At 46.4% G+C, this 22759-nt stretch overlaps 1 protein-coding gene across 1 annotated transcript in view; it reads left to right on the top strand.

Moving 5' to 3' along the window:
- The window catches only part of LOC126176457 (protein gooseberry-neuro-like), a gene marked incomplete at its 3' end in the record, with an annotated part of 144953 nt that overhangs the window by 46882 nt on the left and 75312 nt on the right, over positions 1–22759 (top strand). The window contains exons 2-3 of the mRNA XM_049923613.1: positions 3442–3745; positions 7460–7566. Coding sequence (XP_049779570.1) covers positions 3442–3745; positions 7460–7566 — 411 coding nt within the window. The remainder of the gene's footprint in view (positions 1–3441; positions 3746–7459; positions 7567–22759) is intronic.

Below are 22759 nucleotides of genomic sequence, written 5' to 3'. Positions count from 1 at the left end.
GTCAGCTGCTGCTCGCGCAATGCTCGCGTCTCGCTCGGAGCAACTTTTGTTAGGTCTTGCTTCGTGAATTCGCTTCACCGATAGAAAATACGCGCTGTGGACAGCCTCTCTGTGCAGCATGTTACATTTAATCCCGACTGCAAAGCGTGTTGCACGACAGCTCAGTTTCTCCCCTCCGACAGTTACCTTTACGACCCTCTAACGCCTTGATAGATCGGTACCAAGATAGAGTAGCACCAAAAGACCGATTTAGTTTGTGTTATGTGCTGTCGCAGGGAGAGACACCTTCTCTTTAGAATTGCAGAGAAGGAGGACTCCATCCTAGGGCTTATCACAGATCCCGTGCCTGGACTTAAAACTCTTCAACTGTTCGCTGTAGCCATCCTATGCAACTGGGTTTTAGAACGATGGTATGCGTGAGATGCATATGTATGTATCACGACGAAGGGACCGCGAAGTCGTTTGTTTTGAGTTAGAGTTTTGCTTTTCGAAATTAATTTACACGGCCTGCTACTTGAATTCCACATGCACTTGGGCAAGTGAGCTGGTGTGTATATGCACTTTTCTGGTTTTTTTCTTTAATTTGCTGATTAATTCACTATATGAACATAGCTCATTGTATCATTTGATTTCCAATTCCAACCAATTGTGCCAAGGGACTATCACGTATCTTTTATAATTCATTTCAACCTTTGTGCGCTTTATAAGTATTTTTTTCCGTATGCAATGACAGAAATCAAGTTAAAACGTCTTAGTAATAGACAGGATTTCAATGCGAACGTTGGGTTCATTTTACATTTATGTGTGCTATGGTACCCATATTTCATGTTTAACTGAACTATCCCTGCTTAATTTCAGATGAATAATGTTTCCGTTGAGTGACTTTTTCATAATATACTCCAAGAAAAAAAAAACTGACGCACCACGAAGGAACAGGTCGGTAGATGTGACGTACATGTACAGGCAAACAATTGATTATAGTTTCAGTAAAATTGGATGATTTACTCGATAGAAAGAGTTTCACAAACGGAGCAAGTCAACAACTCGTTGGTCCATCTCTCACCCTTATTCAAGCAGTTACTCGGCTTGGCATTGATTGATAGAGTTGTTAGATGCCCTCCTGTAGGATATCGTGCCACATTCTGTCCAACTGGCGCGTCAGCTCGTCAAAATCCCGAGCTGACTGGAAGGCCCTGCCCATAACGCTCCAAACTGTCTCATTTGCGAGAGATCTACCTAGGTTGCTGGCCGATGCACGGTTTGTCAGTCACGAAGATAAGCACTGGAAATTCTCGCCGTGTATGGGCCAGCATTATCTTGCTGAAATGTAAGCCCACGATGGCTTGTCGTGAAGGGAAACAAAACGGAGCGCAGAATATTGTCAATGCACCACTGTGCCGTAAGGGAGCCGCGGATGAAAACCAAAGGGAACCTGCTATAAATAAAATGGCATCACTCCCGGCAGTCGGCCGGCATGGCGGGCGCCAGTCAGGTCACCGGGGCTCACTTAGGAGTGGAACTCACCGCTGAAGACACTTCTACTTCGTCAAAGAGATTCAAGGCCGAAGACGTGTCTTGAGACGCCATGGACAGCGGTGGGGTGCCAGCCTCACTGTCGCCCGCGACTATCATGAGCGATGCTGTTTCATTTCATAGCAAGACTAGTTTTGTTTTCATCCACGGCACCCTCACAGCACGGTGGTGCGTCGACAATATTCCGCGCCCCCTTTTGTTGCCCTTCACGACAGGCCGTCCCGAGCTTTCATTTCAGCACTTTCATGCCCGCCCGCACACAGCGAGAATATCTACTGCTTATCTTCCTGCTTACGAAACTCTATCTTGGCCTGCAAAGTCGCCGGATCTATCCTTAAATGAAAACGATTGAAGTAATACGGACAGGGGCCTCCATTCCGCTCGGGATTTTAACGATCCAACACGCCAGTTGGACATTATTTAGCACGATATCGCTTTACAGACGAATGGAAAAACTGGTGGCAGCAGATCTCGGGGAAGATCAGTTTGGATTCGTAGAAATGCTGGAACGTGCGAAGCTATACTGACCGTACGACTTATCTTAGACAATAGGTTAAGGAAAGGCAAACCGACGTTTCACTTTTAGACTTAGAGAAAGCTTTTGATAATGTTAACTGCCAAATTCTGAAGGTGACAGGGGTCAAATACAGGGAGCGAAAAGCTATTTACAGTTTGTACGTAACCAGATGGCAGTTATAAGAACTGAGGGGCACGAAAGGGAAGAAGTGGTTAGAAGAGAGTGAGGCAGGGTTGTAGCCTACCTCCAATGTTATTAAATCTGTATATTGAGCAGCGACGACATTGTAATTCTGTCAGACAGCAAAGCACCTGGAAGAGCAGCTGAACGGAATGGACAGTGTCTTGAAAGGAGGATATAAAATGAACATCAACAAAAGCAAAACAAGGATAATGGAATGTTGTCGAATTAAATCAGGTGATGCTGAGGCAATTAGACCAGGAAATGAGACACTTAAAGTAGTAAATGAGTTTTGCTCTTTGGGGAGCAACATAACTGATGATGGCCGAAGTAGAGGGGTATAAAATGTAGAGTGGCTATGGCAAGGAAAGCGTTTCTGAAGAAGTGAAATTTGTTGATATGGAGCATAGATTTGAGTGTCAGGACGTCTTTCCTGATATTATTTGTAAGGAATGTAGCCATGTATGGAAGTGACACATGGACGATAAATAGTTTAGACAACAAGAGAATAGAAGCTTCGAAATGTGATACTACAGAAGAATGCTGAAGATTAGATGGCAGATCACATAACTAATGAGGAGGTATTGAATAGAATTGGGGAGAAGAGAAATTTGTGGCACAACTTGACTAAAAGAAGGGATCGGTTGGTAGGACATGTTCCAAGGGATGAATACACTAAGCAGATTCAGAAGGATGTGGGTTGCAATAGTTACTCGGAGATGAGAAGCTTTCACAGGATAGAGTAGCATGGAGAGCTGCATCGAACCAGTCTCTGGACTGAGGACCAAAACAACAACATCCCTCGGACGATATCCAGCGACTCTATCAATAAATACCAAGCCGAGTAACTGCTTGCATGAGGGCCAGAGGTGGACCAGCGCGTTAGTAGCTTGCTCAGTTTGTGAAGCTCTTTCTGTTGAGTAAATCATCCAATTTTCTGAAAATATGTTCGTTCCATTCGGATAATTCCTTCGTGGTGCGCTGTTTCTTTTTTCCCCTTCTTCTTAGAGCGCATTTCATTTAGTCTTATGGGGAACGATCTGTTCACTGTATGTGTCGCCGGGTTCAGATCCCGTCAACATGTCAGAGGTGTACTAAATGCTCAACCCTGGTCACATAAAACCAGTTTTCGTGTAAACGATAGCCTTACTTCGCCTTTAGTTACCAGTGCTGCAGATTCTTGATGCTTTTGTTGTCGTCTGTGTCGACAGGCCAGGGTCGCGTGAACCAGCTGGGCGGCGTCTTCATCAACGGGCGGCCGCTGCCCAATCACATCCGGCTGAAGATCGTCGAGATGGCGGCGGCGGGCGTACGGCCGTGCGTCATCTCGCGGCAGCTGCGCGTGTCGCACGGCTGCGTCTCCAAGATCCTCAACCGCTACCAGGAGACCGGCTCCATCCGGCCCGGCGTCATCGGCGGCTCCAAGCCGCGCGTCGCCACCCCGGAGGTGGAGGCGCGCATCGAGCACTACCGCCGCGAGAACCCCGGCATCTTCAGCTGGGAGATCCGCGACAGGTGAGTCCACCTACTTGCCTTCCATATCCATTCATATCGTCTCTGATATGGTTCAAATGTGTCAATCAATCCCTCCCTCATATAGTTTTGCGGGTTTGCTTTATCAGATTCGGCAAAGAATCTTTTCTCTGCCTTCATTTGCCCATATTTTCCATGACAGGGTAGAAGACCACGTTGGATACTTAATTTGTACGAGAAGGTTCAATAAGTTATACAATAAATTTTTTTCTTGGCCAGTTTTGATTGAAAAACGACGGAATTTGTTGCGGGACATAGTGAAATATTCCCTCTTTAGCCATTATAGTTTCATAAAGTTCCGACAGGTGACGGAGCTATACGGAGCCTTCAAACAGGCGTCTATAAAGGACGTGCATTCAAAACAGGACAGTTATAGGACTGTCATTGATTTTCTGTTGGCGGAAAACTGTAGCATCGTAGATATTCATAGGCGCTTGAGGAATGTCTGTGGAGACCTGACTTCTAACAAAAGCACGGTGAATCATTGGGCGAGACGTCTGACATCATCAGAAGGCCGCGTAAACTTGTCCAATCTCCCACGTGCAAGCCGACCGCACATGGCTGTGACTCCTTCAATGTTGGAACGTGCGAAGGCTCTCATTCGAGGTGATCGAAAGACCAAACTCAGACACCTCGCTCCGCAACTAGACGTCTCTGTCGGAAGTACTGACAGAGACTCGCCCGGCACTTGGGGTACTCAGAGGTGTGTGTTCGCTGGGTTTCTCGCCGAATAACAGAAGATCATAAAGAGCAATGAAGGACCATGAAACATGAGCCCATCACTTCGAATCACGGCAATCCAAGGAGTGGCTCATCACCACTTTTCCTCTTAAGAAAAAACTCAGAGCCCTCAGCCGCTAAAATCACGGCGAAGGCCCACTAGGACTCTGAAGGGTTTATTCTGCTTATCATTATGTCTCTTGATGCAGCGACCAGCTCTGAAGTGTATTGTACTTCCCTCTGGCAATTGAAGAAACGTCTTCAGCGTGTTTGTCGCCACAAAAATGGAAACGAACTTCTGCTGTTCCATGATAATATAACTTCATTACACGGTTGTTCCTCATCGACCCTGCAGCGTACATCTCGAACCTCCTGTCTTCCATCTGTTTGACCCAATGAAGTATGCACTCCTTGGGAAACTGTACATGGATGATGGGGAGGCTATTGATGCAGCAGGACGGTGGTTACGACGGCGACCAGCAGAGTGGTCCTATGCAAGTATGCAGGCCCTCCCAGTAATGTGGCGTAAGGCCGTAAACACCGAACAGAGACTATGTTGAAAGATAGGGTTCAACAGCAAAAAGAATAGGGAATAACAATGTGTATTGGACTCCTAAATGAAACCACCTCTTTTCAGAAAAGAAATTGTTGCACTTCTCGTTGAACGCCCCCCCCCCCCCCATATTTGTTTATTATCACCTCAAATACAACCGATACTCAGCCCATGTACCTATAACCACCTGTTCCAACATGAATGATCGCTCATTCCGAATGAATTTGAGTGTAATTACGAAAGCACGCAGCTGTGCAAATTCGGGTGGAATTTCTTGGTATAGCTTTGCTGTAGCAGCCTTGAATGGCACTTGAATGTAATCTTCTGTGACGGCAGTCTGTCGGTGTACTTCGTCGCTTGGCTCGATTCCGCGTCCCTAGCCACGCAACAACGCGGTTCATCCTTTCGAATCGAAGCGTAGTGATGCAGCCTTCAAAATTTCAGCCGTTGAATGGAGTGGAAAATTTTAGGCCTAAAGAACCAGACGTCATCTCTCCTCTTACTAGTAAACTCATGTTAATGATTGATCTGTGCGCTGCCAACAAGACTCTTCACTCCCTGTGCGCAGTTAAGATTTTGCACGGAATTAACCAGGGCGCGGAGCAGTCAATCCGCAGTATCAGTGGCGGCTCCGTGACCAAGCAGGTATGGCGTGCTGTTTCTGTGTACACGTGAATTGGACGAGAGTTAGTCCGATTTCGATCTAGGATTATCTATAAAGAGCAAACTTAGTCGTTATGAGCAGTACAGAATTCTTGTAAGTGATGATTCTAGTGCTGATTTATGTAAATTCAGATGGAACCAAATTTGTTTCTAAATTGGTCACCATTACCTTCACTTACCTTGCGCCCAGTTAACTTTCATTATTCTTTTCAATCTGAAACAAGGGCCGTATTTGACAATTCAGTTTTTAAAGTAAACTGGCGAACCTCGCTTCTGCTTACTCTGTGAGTTCGAGTCTTCGTTTATGAGCAATTGCACGCCCATGTTGCGATCCTTTATGCACCCAGTCCGTGCTGAAAAAAGATCATTAGCACGTTATCACCGTTTGCTTGGGTGGAACCAAAGAATTAGTATTTTTATTTGTGTTCCAAGTAAGTGCAGTTTCGGCAGTACGCCCTACCTCTTAAATAAATGCTCATAATGCAGCTACTTAGTTTGTTAAACTTCGCCACAACGTGCAAACCAGCGCATCTTTCCTCCTCCTGTAACCTCCGACCTCTTGAACACTATGAGGGAAAATTACTTTAAATGTTCGGTGAAGTGTAAACCCTGATCGGCCGTTCTGTAGTTCATTACTCAAATTTGCACTGCACATGTTTCTCCTTGGGATAGAGACTAGGACTAATGCTCTATTAAGATTCATAGAAACGATTTGGCACTCACGCCCAGGTACATAATGTTAAATCACGGTATTTGTGCAACAGATAACTATCAGTTACAGAAAAGTCCTTTGTATAAGACGAAATGCATTCCTACCGCAAAACAGAAAGGGGGGGGGGTTACTAATTTAATGACTACCTGTCGCTGTCTTGTTATTTATTTATACCAACCCTGTATGAGGCAGCTACCGTCCTGTAGTTTTATGAAATCGCTGCAGCGCGTTGCGAATGAGTGACTTGGAAACAAACACCCGCTACTATGCTCTCTGTCCTGATCGGGCCTAAGGCACCTAATCCATTTATCTTACTATCGTCTGTGTTCGACGTTGTTCACACGATTAGAAGGGAGTAGATTCGAAGTGATAGTAGATGAAGGACAGAAGCGGGTACCACAACTCTACTGAAAATATAATTCGACTACAGACTATTTTAAACAGATACGATCTGAACATAAAGGACCACAATTACGTCAACAATAATCTCAAAGAAGGTGATGAGGCTCTGAAATCGATGGAAAAAGTGCCTGGTTTCAAGACAATGATTACAGATCCGGGAGCCAAAGCTCGGTCCGTCAAGAAAATGTACACCAACTTACGAAGGGCAGAAATAAAAGACTTAAATGAGGGCGACCGAGAGAGATGGATCCGGTCTAATGATGGCACACGATATTAGAACGAGACAGATTACCTTACGCCGGCATCGAATCGTCGGTGCAAAGAATATATCGCAAAACAGAAACATTATCTCCAGGTGCAAAGAATATATATCATAACAACATTACTATTCCGGAATAAATTTTAAAGGTTTGTGGATGTCTTTGTTTGAGCTACTGGAAACATACGTTGGAATAAGTATTTCAGTACGTTTATTCCAACGCATGTATTCAGCAACTCGAAGTTTTAAAGTATTAATCAAATTGGCGAAAAACCGGTTACCTGTTAAGTTGTTATGTCATTGATTACATTTTTGTTAGAGGAAAATTGCGACATAGCAGGTAGCCGGCAGGAGTGCGCTGGATGGTGAGCGTGTCGTGTGTTGCAGGCTGATCAAGGACGGGCTGTGCGACCGCAGCACGGCGCCCTCGGTGAGCGCCATCTCGCGGCTGCTCAGGGGCCGCGACGGACACGACGACGGCAAGCTGCCCGACGGTGAGTGCGTGCTGCCAGCAACCGCCGCTAGCTTCTATCTCTAGCCGAGGGGCAGGGTTGGCCTGTCTCGCCACAGCCGCCGTTCTGGAGCGCACAGGTCTCAGAACGCTACTTGTCGTTTTCTGGGCTACTTACTTATCAATCTTCCTTTGTATTAATTTGCAGGATCAATCATCTTCGTTTTATTGCTTACCTAAATGAAAGAAAAAAAAGGCCGATCTCATGAACAGGAGAAGGCACTAGGATCGTAGCACAGACTGCAAAGTATGCTGCTATATCCATAATACAATTATTTATTTTACTTTATTGTCGAAAGAATACGAAAATCCCTGTCTAGTGCAGAACTGACCACTACATGTCACGAGAAGAAGACTCGGCAGTATAAATGGAGGCATGGAGTCTTGTGTTGTCCCTTTATCTCCTCTACACTGCTGATTTGCTGAAACCACCTCCTCCAGTTCACCTCCTTCGGTTTCCTCGTCCTCTGCCCCACCCACAGAAATCCCAACGATCCCTCCAAATCCATCTCAATCAGTTCACGTCCTGGTGTAACCAATGTCCCCGTAAGTTCAATCCCTCCAAAACTCTGGCAATAATTATAGTACTAACACCCCGCACCCCTTCCTCCTGCGTGACTTCTACCTTACCATTTACGATTGTGCTATTCAGTTAACTGACACACTAAAATATCGTGGACTTACCATCAACCGGCAACTAACGTGGAAACCTAACCTAATAACCAGCCATCAAACCCCACAATAGACTAAAACTAATAACACTCCGAACTTCGGTATTACTCCCCTCAACTATTTTCCACACCTACGACGCCCTGGTCTGACCCATCCTCCGCAAACACCCTGGTCTGACCCATTTTTCGCTATGCACATATTGCGTGGGTCTCCGTCGCACCACAGTTATATACGTCCCTCCAAATCTTCCAACGTCACGCACTCTATCTCGCTTTCCCCATACGTTTAACTACCTCTACCATCTCACCAAATTCCCACTACAACTCATCCACATCGAATACCTCTGCATCTCCTATACTATCCGCAAACTAGTTTCCAATAAGCCTACTGTCTCCCCTCTGTTCACCTACCCTGGTGTGTTACCACGCCTTTACGAACACATCCCACGGTCCCTACACCATATCCTATCCCAACGCAACTTCAACCAACTCCCTCTGCCAGACAAATGCGATCCACCCCAGTATTTATCCCTTCTACCAACTTTAACTCTTCCCCCTCACCCAGTCCCACTCCACATCAGAGATCCTCTCTTCTTTACCCTCTCCATTCATTCCAACTCCTTTCCTCTTTACCTACTATCCTACCCACAAACCACACTACTCCTCATCGTCTGTCTCTCCCACAGTCTGTCTTCTCATTGTCCACCTCAACTCCTATCTTATTACTCACATCCTTCAACCCTATGGGATACATTCTCCCCTCCTACAATACTTCTCACCCAGTTCAGGTCCCCATTTGAAATGAAAGCGCAGCGCTTTTCCATAGAATATCACCACGTAGCAACTGTGTATTTAAATTGTATATATTATTCATATAATTAGCTGTTCGTCTTTAATTTTTTTAATATAAAAACGAGAAACAGGCCTCCTTATTTTTTCTCATCTTTGTTATGTTTTTTAAGAATGCTCTTGGCTGAAGTGCGGAGCGTTCTACGCTGACAGCCTCACTCCCCCCCCCCCCCCCGCACACATGGGGCGAGGGGGATGAAATAACAACAAAGAAAAAAACTTGTGTTGTCAGTAGAGAAGTAGTAACAGCACAGTGGGTCGGCCAGCAGAGATCACTGACTTCGAACGTGGATTAATCATTAGATATCACCTATGAAAACAAATCCACTAGGGACACTGCAATCCTGCTAAAGCTGCCCACTGCGATTTTTGTGATGTGATTGTAAAATGGAAACGCGGAGGAACAACAGCTAAACTAAGTTCAGGCAGACCTCATGTACTGACAAACTGGAAAAGACGAGTATTGCGGAGGATGGTTGTAAAATATTGCATGGCATCCGCGGAAGGGATCCCTTTGAGTTACAAAGTCCTACCAGCAGTCCAGGTAGCTCAGCGACTATGCATTGTTGTTGTTGTGGTCTTCAGTCCTGAGACTGGTTTGATGCAGCTCTCCGTGCTACTCTATCCTGTGCAAGCTTCTTCATCTCCCAGTACCTACTGCAACCTACATCCTTCTGAATCTGCTTAGTGAATACATCTCTTGGTCTCCCCCTACGATTTTTACCCTCCACGCTGCCCTCCAATACTAAATTGGTGATCCCTTGATGCCTCAGAACATGTCCTACCAACCGATCCCTTCTTCTTGTCAAGTTGTGCCACAAACTTCTCTTCTCCCCAATCCTATTCAATACTTCCTCATTAGTTATGTGATCTACCCATCTAATCTTCAGCATTCTTCTGTAGCACCACATTTCGAAAGCTTCTATTCTCTTCTTGTCCAAACTGTTTACCGTCCATGTTTCACTTCCATACATGGCTACACTCCATACAAATACTTTCAGAAATGACTTCCTGACACTTAAATCTATACTCGATGTTAACAAATTTCTCTTCTTCAGAAACGCTTTCCTTGCCATTGCCAGTCTACATTTTATATCCTCTCTACTTCGACCATCATCAGTTATTTTGCTCCCAAATAGCAAAACTCCTTTACTACTTTAAGCGTGTAATTTCCTAATCTAATTCCCTCAGCATCACCCGACTTAATTCGACTACATTCCATTATCCTCGTTTTGCTTTTGTTGATGTTCATCTTATATCCTCCTTTCAAGACACTATCCATTCCATTCAACTGCTCTTCCAAGTCCTTTGCTGTCTCTGACAGAATTACAATGTCATCGGCGAATCTCAAAGTTTTTATTTCTTCTCCATGGATTTTAATACCTACTCCGAATTTTTCTTTTGTTTCCTTTACTGCTTGCTCAATATAGAGATTGAATGACATCGGGGAGAGGCTACAACCCTGTCTTACTCCCTTCCCAACAACTGCTTCCCTTTCATGTACCTCGACTCTTATAACTGCCATCTGGTTTCTGTACACGACTATGCATAGGGAGTTAAAAAGCATAGGGTACAATGGTCGAGTGGCTCCTCATAGGTCATACATTGTGGCAGACTGTGTTGAGCGACACTTGAACAGGTGTAAAGAGCGACGACCCTGGGTACTGGATTACTGCAAACGGAGTGGTGAATCACGTAGTCCCATGTGACAATCCGATAGAAGGCTTTTGGATTTGGCGAATACCTGAGAACGTAACCGGTCATCATGTGTAGTGCCAATAGTGAAGTGTTATGATGTGGAGGTATTTTTCGTGGGTATGATGTAGCCCCTTTATTGCGCTTAAGAAAACGCTAAATATGAAAGAATATAAATATGTTTTACCGCAAACCGTACTGTGTACAGTAGTACCGTCATCTGCACTATAATTTGAGTGCATACATTTGCATTTTTCATTTGTTCAGAGCAGGAACTGCCACTCGAAATCCAGCCTGTTCTTTTCTTAATCAACAATCTGGCGTTTCTTGTTACCATTTTAGAAGAACGAGGCCAATACTTTGCGTACCACCGAGAGAAGATCAGTACCTCTCCAACTGTACATGCGGTCTGTTCCATTTCTTCAATAGAGTATCAATGATGTCACGCCACGAGTCTTCTGGAACTTGCCTTGTGTGCCATCTGGTACTGTATAGTTTATTAGGGTAATGAATTAAGTCTGGAGTTCCATATTTCAAACTTACATAATGGATATTTTCCGTATCCATGCTGGTTGTGCACCAATGCCTTAATGACTCTACATCACGCCAATTCGCGAGTCACATCCGTGTCATTCTCTTCTCTATTTCACTATAATACAAAACGAGGTGCTCTTCTTTGAACTTTTTCGATGTCCTGCGTTAACCCTAAAAGACGCGGAACCGACACCGCTCAGCAGTACTCTAGAAGAGGGCGATACGTGTAGTATAGGCAGTCTCTTTAATAGACCTGTTGCATTTTCTACGTGTTCTACCAATAAATCGTAGCCTTTGGTTTGCTTTACAAACAACTTAAGCCATTCGTAATTGTAATTCGTTAGTATTTAGTTGAGTTTGGAACCATTACGTTTGTGTGATTTACCGTGTAACCGAAATTTAGAGGATTCCCTTTAGTATTCACGTGGATGATGACTTCATGCTTCGTATTAATTAGAGTCAATTGCTACTTTTGCGCCATACACATGTTTTGCCAAAATTGTTTTGCAATTTGTTTTTATCGTCTGCTGACTTAATAAGACGGTAAATGACAGCATCATCTCCGAACAGTCGAAGAGCGCTACTCAGTTTGTGTCCGAAATCGTTTCTGCAGATCAGTAACACCAGAGAGCCTATAACAGTTTCTTGGGGAACGCCAGACATTACTTGTGTTTTACTCGATAACTTTCTGTCAAGTTACTACGAACTCTGACGTTTGTGACAGGAAATCGCGAATCCAATCGCACAACTGAGACGATACTCCACAGGCACGCAATTTGATTAGAAGTCGTTCGTGAGGTATTGTGTCAAAATCCTTCTGGAAATCTAAAAGTATGGAATCGACTTGACATCCCTTGTCGACAGAACTCATTGCTTCGTGAGAACAAAAAGCTCGTTGAGTTTCACAAGAAAGATATTTTCTTAACCCATATTGGCTGTCAGTTAATAAACCGTATCTTCGGAGATAAATCACAATCTTCTTGAGGTACGGATTTTTCATCGAGTAATCGGAGTATAAGACTACTAAATATGGAGCTATTGTATCAGCATACTCTGAGAGGAACCTGACTGGTATTCAGTCAAGACCGGAGGCTTTCTCTTTATTCAGTGGCTTAAGCTGCTTTGCAACACCGAGGAGAATTAGGTCTATACTGAAGAGCCAAAGAAAATGGTACACCTGCCTAATATCGTGTAGGGCCCCGCAAGCAGGCCGAAGTGCCGCAACACGACGTGGCACGGACTCGACTAAAGTCTGAAGTAGTGCTGGAGGGAACTGACACCATGAATCCTAAAGGGCTGTCCATAAATGCGTAAGAGTACGAAAGGGTGGAGATCTCTTCTGAACAGCACGTTGCAAGGCATCCCAGATATGCTCAATAATGTTCATGTTTGCGGAGTTTGGTGACCAGCGGAAGTGTTTAAACTCAGAAGAGTGTTCCTAGAACCACTCTGTAGTAATTCTGGACGTGTAGGGTGTGGCATTGTCCTGCTGTAATTGCCAAAGTCTGTCGGAATGCACGATGGATATGAATGAATGCAGGTGATCAAACAGGAAGATTACGTGTCACCTGTCAGAGTCGTATCTAGAGGTTTCAAGGGTCCCCTATCACTCGAACAGCACACGCCCACACCATTACAAAGCCTCCACCAGCTCCAACAGTCCGCTGCTGACATTCATGGTCCACGGATTCATGAGGTTCTCTCCATACCCTCTCAATATAATCTGAAACGAGACTCGTTCGACATGTTTCCAGCCATCAACAGCCCAAAGTCGGTGCTGACGAGCCCAGGCGACGCGTAAAGCTTCGTGTCGTGCAGACATCAAGGGTACACGAGTGGACGTTCGGCTCCAAAAGCCCATATCGTTGAATGGTTCACGCGCTGACACTTCTTTATAGCCCAGCACTGAAATCTGCAGCAGTTTGCGGAAGGGTTGCACTTCTGTCTCGTTGAACGATTCCCTTCAATCGTCGTTGGTCCCGTTCTTGCAGGATCTTTTCCCGGTTGGAGCGATGTCGGAGATTTGAGTTTTTACCGGTTTTCTGATATTCACGGTAGACTTGTGAAATGGTCGCACGGGAAAATCCCCACCTCAGACATGCTGTGTCCCATCGCTCGTGTGCCGACTATAACACCACGTTCAAATTCCCTTAAATCATGATAACCTGACATTGTAGCAGCAGTAACCGATCTAACAACTGCGCCAGACACTTGTTGTCTTATAGGCATTGCCGACCACGGCGCCGTATTCTGTCTGTTTATATATCTTTATATTTTAACACGTATGCCTATACCAGTTTCTTTGGCGCTTCGGTGTAACTTACTAACGTGGGCAGTTGTTCTTGTTTCGAATTCTGGAATATTTACTTCGACTTCTTCGTTTAGCTATAGGTGAGGCTTTGTTTTGTCAAAGAAACATTTTCTTTCGTAGAGGACGTGTTATCTACTTCTTCGAGCGACCTCGTATATCTTACTGGTTCCTGTTTTTCGGGTGCAGCGGTTAAGGTCGGGCTACACGAAATGTGTGTAAACATAGACGCGAGGCAGTTGTCGGCGGACGACAGCTGCGGAACAGTCCCGCCGTAATGGGGCGCGGCAGCGGGCTGTGCGCTCGGCTGCCAGCCTGCGCAGCCGTGACGGCGCCGGCGCCGGGACGCCCGGCGTCTCGCCGAGTCTCCCACCTGTCGAAACCGCCGGCCTGCATCAGGCTCCCTGCAGTCCTCGAACAGCGCTGCTTGGTACACTCGTGCGTCACCCGCCCAAAATACACCGTCAGTCGCATTAATGTGACCAGTAATGTGTTTGCCGTCAACGTGCAATAACCACTCGCAGACCTAAGGTGGCAGCACTAGCAGTGGAAAATATATAAAGCATGTCGAGGGGAGAGTGTCGCAGAAAGTACTGCAGGTACTGTAACTGAACGATTTATCTGACGTCCAATAGGGCACATCGTTGGCTTTCGGGCCAAGGGTGGAAGCATTTCCAAAACGGCTAAGTTTGTAAACAGTTCTCGTATCGCCGTGGTTGAAGTATACCGTGCTTGACAAAATGGCGCTATCCGAAACTGGCGCCGGTAGAACTGTGGTGTACTGTGGAGCATAGATGACACAAGTGAACGACGGCTGCGGGGATGTTTACGGGCGAATAGACGTGCAACTGTTGAGCAACAGACCAGATGAACCAAGGGGCTACCGACAGTGTGTCCTCAACGACCTTTCACTGAACGTTGCTGCGTGAGGACATCCACCGCAGGTTGCTGGTTCATACACTTAAGCTGACTGCTGTTCGTCGGCGACGAAGGCTGGAAACTGCACGCCTGTACGACACCTGGACGTCCACTGAGTGACAACAGGTATCCTTTTCAGATGAACCACGTTGCATCCCCTACCGGACAGGTGGCCTTTGACGTTTACGCAACAATCACTGGAGTGGTCCATGCCAGAGGGGGGAGCGTTATGGTCTGGGAATATCTTCATAGCATCCTCTGAGTGATCTCGTTAATGTGGAAGGCACGGTTGATCAACACAGTTATGCATCTATCCTTGGGCACCACAGACGACGGCATCTACCAGTACAATGCAGCGTGTGACACAGCTCGCAGTTTACGTGCGCTGCTTGAAGAACACCAGGAAGAGCTTACCCTCATCTCCTGGCCACCAACTTCCTTCCCCCCCCCCCCCCCCCCCCACTCGGATCCAATCTAGAATCTGTGGGACTACCTAAGGATCGGGCTGTTCACTCCTTGGATCCTCAGGCGTGTAACCTAGTGCAGCTGCTCACGGCGCTGGACTCGGCTTGGCTCCACATCCCTGTCAGTACCATCCAGAACCTGACTGACTCTCTCCTGCGAGTTTTTAGTACCTCATAGTGTGCGAAGTGCTTTTAGTATCTTTATGGTGATGCTATCCAGAAGTATGAAATTAAACGGAGAGATTGGTCGTCTTACCCTGCTCGCCAATTTCGTTCAAATGGCTCTGAGCACTATGGGACTTAACATCTGAGATCATCAGTCCCCTAGAACTTAGAAATACTTAAACCTAACTAACGTAAGGACATCACGCACATCCATGCCCGATGCAGGATTCGAACCTGCGAGCGTAGCGGTCGCGCGGTTCCAGACTGAAGCGCCTAGAACCGCACCTGCCACACCGGCCGGCTCGCCAATTTGCCCCAGTCTCCCGTACAATAGCCGTCTCTTGCCTGACACTGAAGATATAAATGGGCTCGTCATTGAAAAAGTTGATAGAGGCAAAGTAAGTTTTCCAACTATGGGTAGGGAAAGTGGTGCTCATATACACTCCTGGAAATGGAAAAAAGAACACATTGACACCGGTGTGTCAGACCCACCATACTTGTTCCAGACACTGCGAGAGGGCTGTACAAGCAATGATCACACGCACGGCACAGCGGACACACCAGGAACCGCGGTGTTGGCCGTCGAATGGCGCTAGCTGCGCAGCATTTGTGCACCGCCGCCGTCAGTGTCAGCCAGTTTGCCGTGGCATACGGAGCTCCATCGCAGTCTTTAACACTGGTAGCATGCCGCGACAGCGTGGACGTGAACCGTATGTGCAGTTGACGGACTTTGAGCGAGGGCGTATAGTGGGCATGCGGGAGGCCGCGTGGACGTACCGCCGAATTGCTCAACACGTGGGGCGTGAGGTCTCCACAGTACATCGATGTTGTCGCCAGTGGTCGGCGGAAGGTGCACGTGCCCGTCGACCTGGGACCGGACCGCAGCGACGCACGGATGCACGCCAAGACCGTAGGATCCTACCCAGTGCCGTAGGGGACCGCACCGCCACTTCCCAGCAAATTAGGGACACTGTTGCTCCTGGGGTATCGGCGAGGACCATTCGCAACCGTCTCCATGAAGCTGGGCTACGGTCCCGCACACCGTTAGGCCGTCTTCCGCTCACGCCCCAACATCGTGCAGCCCGCCTCCAGTGGTGTCGCGACAGGCGTGAATGGAGGGACGAATGGAGACGTGTCGTCTTCAGCGATGAGAGTCGCTTCTGCCTTGGTGCCAATGATGGTCGTATGCGTGTTTGGCGCCGTGCAGGTGAGCGCCACAATCAGGACTGCATACGACCGAGGCACACAGGGCCAACACCCGGCATCATGGTGTGGGGAGCGATCTGCTACACTGGCCGTACACCACTGGTGGTCGTCGAGGGGACACTGAATAGTGCACGGTACATCCAAACCGTCATCGAACCCATCGTTCTACCATTCCTAGACCGGCAAGGGAACTTGCTGTTCCAACAGGACAATGCACGTCCGCATGTATCCCGTGCCACCCAACGTGCTCTAGAAGGTGTAAGTCAACTACCCTGGCCAGCAAGATCTCCGGATCTGTCCCCCATTGAGCATGTTTGGGACTGGATGAAGCGTCGTCTCACGCGGTCTGCACGTCCAGCACGAACGCTGGTCCAACTGAGGCGCCAGGTGGAAATGGCATGGCAAGCCGTTCCACAGGACTACATCCAGCATCTCTACGATCGTCTCCATGGGAGAATAGCAGCCTACGTTGCTGCGAAAGGTGGATATACACTGTACTAGTGCCGACATTGTGCATGCTCTGTTGCCTGTGTCTATGTGCCTGTGGTTCTGTCAGTGTGATCATGTGATGTATCTGACCCCAGGAATGTGTCAATAAAGTTTCCCCTTCCTGGGACAATGAATTCACGGTGTTCTTATTTCAATTTCCAGGAGTTTATATATAATGCAGAGGCTTGTATGGGCAGTGGCTGAGAGATGCAAATGAAGAGAAAAGTTTAAAAAATTGGATGGTTCACTAAGCGGAGAGGCAATAGCAAGCAGTAAAAACACGACAGAAGAAACTTGACTGACAGCATTTAGAGACAAAACTTGAGTTTAAAGACAAAAGAATATTATGAAAAGCGATCTGTGTTAACACAAAAAGTTTTTGATGCTGTCGAGTTAAGATACAAGCCATAATAAAATAGAGTAAACAGCTCGAAGAGAAAAACAAGAGAGCAACAAGGCAACCACTGCCAGAGAAGAACAAAACTTGCTTATGTGTTGATGCTCGTGAATTTGACTGTAAAAACAACGATAACTGCCACACTGATGAGAATGCTATTGAGACATCATCGCTATATGATTCTCAAAACAGCTGCAGTCAGTTAAGTGACCTTGCACAATCTTTTCCAGAAGAAATATCAGGAAAGGACAGAAGAATAACATAGGTTCAATAACATTACTGAGTCAAAATAGCTAATGGGTGAGCAGTTTGATATCAGCGTCCAACGGGACGGTATTTCGGCAGGTGGCTACATTGCCATCTCATTTCCTGCGAGACAGCGTAAGGCTTACACCTTCTCCTCCCCCGCCTCGCTGACCTACTGTTCTGTACGCGGCCTGCGCCCAGTCGTGGGCGTTCGTCCGCTGTTCGCGCCCAGCCATCTCGCGAAGTCAGTTCGTTGTATCTGCTTCCTCTTCTTAATCATACTTAATGTGGGTTCCTAGGCGTTAGTAAGAATGCAACCACAATCACAATTAATCAGCGGTTCTCTTATTCGAATCTTCATAGATTCTTTAATGACGCAGTCCACGAAGTAGGACATTCTGTCAGTTCCTTAGTGTGATTGTAATTCATTCTGTGTAATTTCGACAGGCAAAGTTCCACTACTGCCGACGTGTTAAACAGCTACAGTCTGGTGTGCCGTTCGTTTCCTCGACAACGATTTCGGCAGCACGCACCGTTTGACTTACGTAGGTGAAACCACAGTGACAGGAGTTTCTCATAGACCCAGGAATCCCGTAGTCCGAAACCGTCCCTGAAGGTACCAAGCAGAGGCTATGTTTTAGCTGGTGGGCGGGAGACGGTCTTGGCTTGACGTTCCCGAAGAATTCGTCCGATCTTTCCGGATAATGCGCCACAGAATGGAATGCAACAGTCGCATTCTCTTGAGGTACATCTTCTGTTGCCATCAGCTGTACAGTCGGTGTAGGACGTAGAACGGCCAGAATTTGTGACTCTGTGTAGTCGTTTTTCCGGAACACCACCCTCAGATGTTCATGTTCTCGTCAGAGGCTTGGTTGTCGCAGAGGGTGCGAGTCCTATGTACCAATATTTTGAGAGCATCATACCTCTGTACTGTGTGATGGTAGCTGTCCGCATGTAAGTAAAACTCGGTACGGGTATTCTCACGATACAAGCTGTGGCCCAACTTTCTGTCTGCTTCTATTTTTACCAGTACGTAAAGAAAATGGAGCACTCCATCCATTCGGCTTCCACGGAAAACTTGATTTCCTGATGTATAGCTTTGAGATGCGTGAGAAAATCTTTCAGAAAGTAAGTTTTATCATTGTTTTTTGAAGAGAAGATGGCATACCAGGTGACATGAACTAACGCCGTATGGATCCAAACTCGGCGGTTTAACGACGGAAGGGGCGTCAGCAGAACAGGAATGACGCTTGCGCAGAGCGCTAGAGAAGAGAGAGTAGCAGGCGACCGGCGTGCCGGAGTTTATTAGATTACACATCACGTGTTCTGACAACGTGGTCGCCAATGGAAGGGAGTGCTGTAATGTGGTACGAATGGGTGTGTCAGTCATTCTTGAACGCCTACAGACCATGTATGGTGAAGAGGTCAAATGTTTGGACACTGGTGTTCCAGGATCAGGAAAGGAAGGCAGTGTGTGGAGGATGAAGGTAGAAGTGGGCGTCCCTCCCCATAGAAGAACGAAAATAACATTGCTAGTGTACAGGACATGATGTTAGCTGACAGACGCATAGCGGTGCAGACGTGTCCACACTGCGTATTGGCCATGCTCGGGCCCACCACACGCACAGTGTGTTTGGTTATCGAAAAGAGTCCGCAAGATGGGGGCCGAGAAACCTGACCACAGATCACAAGAGTGCAAGAATAGGAATCAGCCTCGATCACTTGATGTGGTACGCTGAGAGGGAAATGAGTTCCCGTGTAGGATCATCACAGTCGATGAGACATTGGTGCACCGCTCTACCCCAGAATCCAAGGCCGTTTCAATGACGTGGAGGCATCTCAGTTCATCTCAGCCGTGGGAGCAAATTCAAAATGTCACGTTCCGCAGGAAGGACTATCGTCAAAGTGTTCTGGGACGGGAAAGGCGTGATTCTCCTCGATTTCCTCCAGCAAGGAATCACCAGTGTGGCATGCTACTGTGACACAGATCACTTGTTCGGCTGAAGAGACCAGGGCTCTTGAGTGAAGGTGCTGTGCTCATGAATAACACAAAACCACGAACAGCAAGATCCACACAGGATCAGATTCGTCGCTTCGCGTGGAAGAGATTGCGTCATCCTGCCTACAGTCCCGCTCTTGCCCCATATGACTTCCACCTGTTTCTTGCATTGAAAGCCGCACTCTCGGGACGTTACCGCTAAACCAGTGCTGAGATGAAGCATCGTGTGCAACAGTTCCTCGCACCGCTGTGTACCTAGTTTTACCTGAGTGGTTTCTTCAATCTGATTGCATGTTATGACAAATGTCTCAATGTCAGTGGCGCCTATCTCGAAAAATAGTGCAAGATGTATATATAGTTCATGATGCCATGGTTGCTATATTTTACAAGAAAATTTCCGAATGAAAAACAATGACTGTACTTACTTTCGGAACGTCCGTTGTAGATATAAGCCCTCAGCCAGCTCCCTGGAGCCGGCCGTGGTGGCCAAGCGGTTAAAGGCGCTACAGTCTGGAACCGCGCGGCCGCTACGGTCGCAGGTTCGAATCCTGCCTCGGGCATGGATGTGTGTGATGTCCTTAGGTTAGTTAGGTTTAAGTAGTTCTAAGTTCTAGGGGACTGATGGCCTTAGAAGTTAAGTCCCATAGTGCTCAGAGCCATTCGAACCATTCGAACCAGCTCCCTGGCAATCGGTTCGTCAGCGCAACTCACGATGGCAAGCGGTACTTCTCTAAAATATTGTGCCCGTTTGACACAACATATTTCGTTGTGAATTATGCTGCTGGCAATTGAAGAATCACGTTATTGAGACAGTCTTCTTTTGAAGAGTTGCTGAAATGGCTGATAATGATAACATAACAAATATTTGTCTAACAAAGTAATGATTCTGTTTCGAAAATAGAATTATGAATAAACCTTAATCGAGCATCTTTTTTTTTTCCACCCACTCAAAAGATTTCAGTGGACGCCACGGTTGAGAACCACTGTGCTGGTGTACAGCGAACAGAGAACAGATGCGAGATGCGTGCTGGAAAGGTCTGGGAGACTCAGGAAAGCAAACAACTGTATCCCAGCCACGAGTGTACGTCTGTTCCGTGGCCCCCGACGCACGGCTTGGCCGTGCGCGCTGAGACAGACGCAGCGCCTCGAACGGAATAACGTGGCGCTAGCCGGCGCGCCTCGTTAGGGCTGTCAGCCAATTAGCGCGTCCAATCGCTGCGGCCGAGGGCGTGGCCAGCGGGTAGCCTCAGCTTTTGTTCCTCGCGGGCAGCGGGGCGGCGCAACGGGTTTTAATTGCACGCCAACCACTCCGCTCTCTTCCATCTTGCTTGACGAGCTTCTCTTTTCACATGTCTCACAAGTGTAGTAGCAGTTTCTTCCTTTCATTTTATCCATTATGTACGTTGAACAGGTAACTGTGGCTAAAATATCGAATGCTTTGCATTGATACTGCTACCAGTCGCTTTACAATGACAGATGTATAGGTAGAGGAGAACCAGTTCCGTGGTTTGCACGTTCCCCCTACATCAGTCCTTGTCTCTGCGGAGCACCTACCGTGCAGAAACTCTTCATCGACGTGTCATGGAAGCCTGCAAAACCATTCGAAACCGTCGGAGAGTTTTTGGAAGGGTGCGGCAGTCCATGATTCCATGAAAACACACGCGTTTAGAAACAAGAGAAGGACATTTCGACCATTTCTTCTGAATTTTGGTATTGATGAGTTCTAATCACCTACGTCTACACCCACATGATTACTCTGCAATTGCATTGCAGAGGATTCATCGAACCACTTTCAAGCTATTTCTCTACCGTTCCGCTAACCAACAGCTCGCAGGGAAAACGAACACTTAAATTGTTCTGTGTGAGCTCTGATTACTCCTATTTTATTATGATGAACGTTCCCCTCTGTATGAGTGGACGCCAACATAATATTTTCACACTCTAAGTACAAGGTTGGTGATTGAAATTTCGTGAGAAGATCCTGTCGCAACGAAAATTGCCTTTGCATTAATGACTGCCACCCCAATTCGCGTATCACATCCGTGACATTCTCTTCCCTATTTGCCACTTATGCAAAACGAGATGCCCTTCTTTGAACTTCTCCGATGTCCTCCAGTATTCCGTAAGAGGATGAACAAGCGTAATGTAAGCATTCTCTTTAGTAGACCTCTTACATTTTCTAAGAGTTCTGCCAATAAATCGCAGACTTTGGTTTGCTCTACCCACAACATTATCTATGTAATATCCCAGTTTAAGTTACTGGTAATTTTAAGCCGTAAGTATTTAGCTGAATTTACAGTCTTTAAAGTTCTGTGTTTTATCATGGAGCCGAAATTTAGCGGATTTCTTTTAGTGTTCATGCGGATAACTTCACACTTTAGAGTCAAGTGATCTTTTCGCACCATATAGATATCTTGTCAAAATGAATTTTCTTTGATCATCTGATGACTGTATAAAACGGTAAATGACAGCATCATCTGCACACAATCGAAGAGGGCTGCTCAGACAGTCTCCTAAGTCGTTTATGTAGATCAGGAGCACCAGTGAGCCTGTAACACTTCCTTGAGGAACATCACATATTACTTCCGTTTTACTCGATACTTTCTATCAGTTACTACGAACTGTGACCTTCTTGACAGGAAACAGTAACCTTTCATTAATACCTCGATAACGATGGATTTTAGGACATAAGTTTATTAGCTAAAAAAATTTTCATGTTTTCTACAATTAAAATGATCCATGACTGCAATGAATTTTGATACTTTTTAAGTGTAGATAAAACTTGAGAAATTGTTTTCCTAAAAATAAAGGACTAAATACAACTAAAGTGGTTTATTAGCACCCAAGATGATTACTCATAGTTGTGGTTGCTCTAACTACGAGGTTCTCTGCAGTAATTTCACTGAAAGGAAACGCCGTTTCAATTACATTGCGGTTGAGAATTTCAAAGTTTTACGTCACTGACATCATTCCATGTCATTTCATGGTCATGCGCTTCATCCTTATCATCTTTATTCATTTCATGTCACTGGAGTCAATACAGTTGCTAGATATTTTTTCCTTTGCGTAAGTAGGGTCGTTTTTTGTCTGTCGGGATCCTGCAGATACTCGCACTGTCCCATATCTCAAATGGAGGAGCGAGGAGGAGGACACTAGTGTTCGACGTCTCGTCGACAGTGCGGTCATCAGAGACGGAGATTAGGGAAGAATGGAAAAGGAAAGCGGCTGTGCCCTT

Source organism: Schistocerca cancellata, chromosome 3, assembly GCF_023864275.1.
Source record: "Schistocerca cancellata isolate TAMUIC-IGC-003103 chromosome 3, iqSchCanc2.1, whole genome shotgun sequence".
Classification (NCBI taxonomy): domain Eukaryota; kingdom Metazoa; phylum Arthropoda; class Insecta; order Orthoptera; family Acrididae; genus Schistocerca; species Schistocerca cancellata.
The sequence above is the reverse complement of the archived record's forward strand: the minus strand, read 5'-3'. Positions and strand labels throughout refer to the sequence as shown.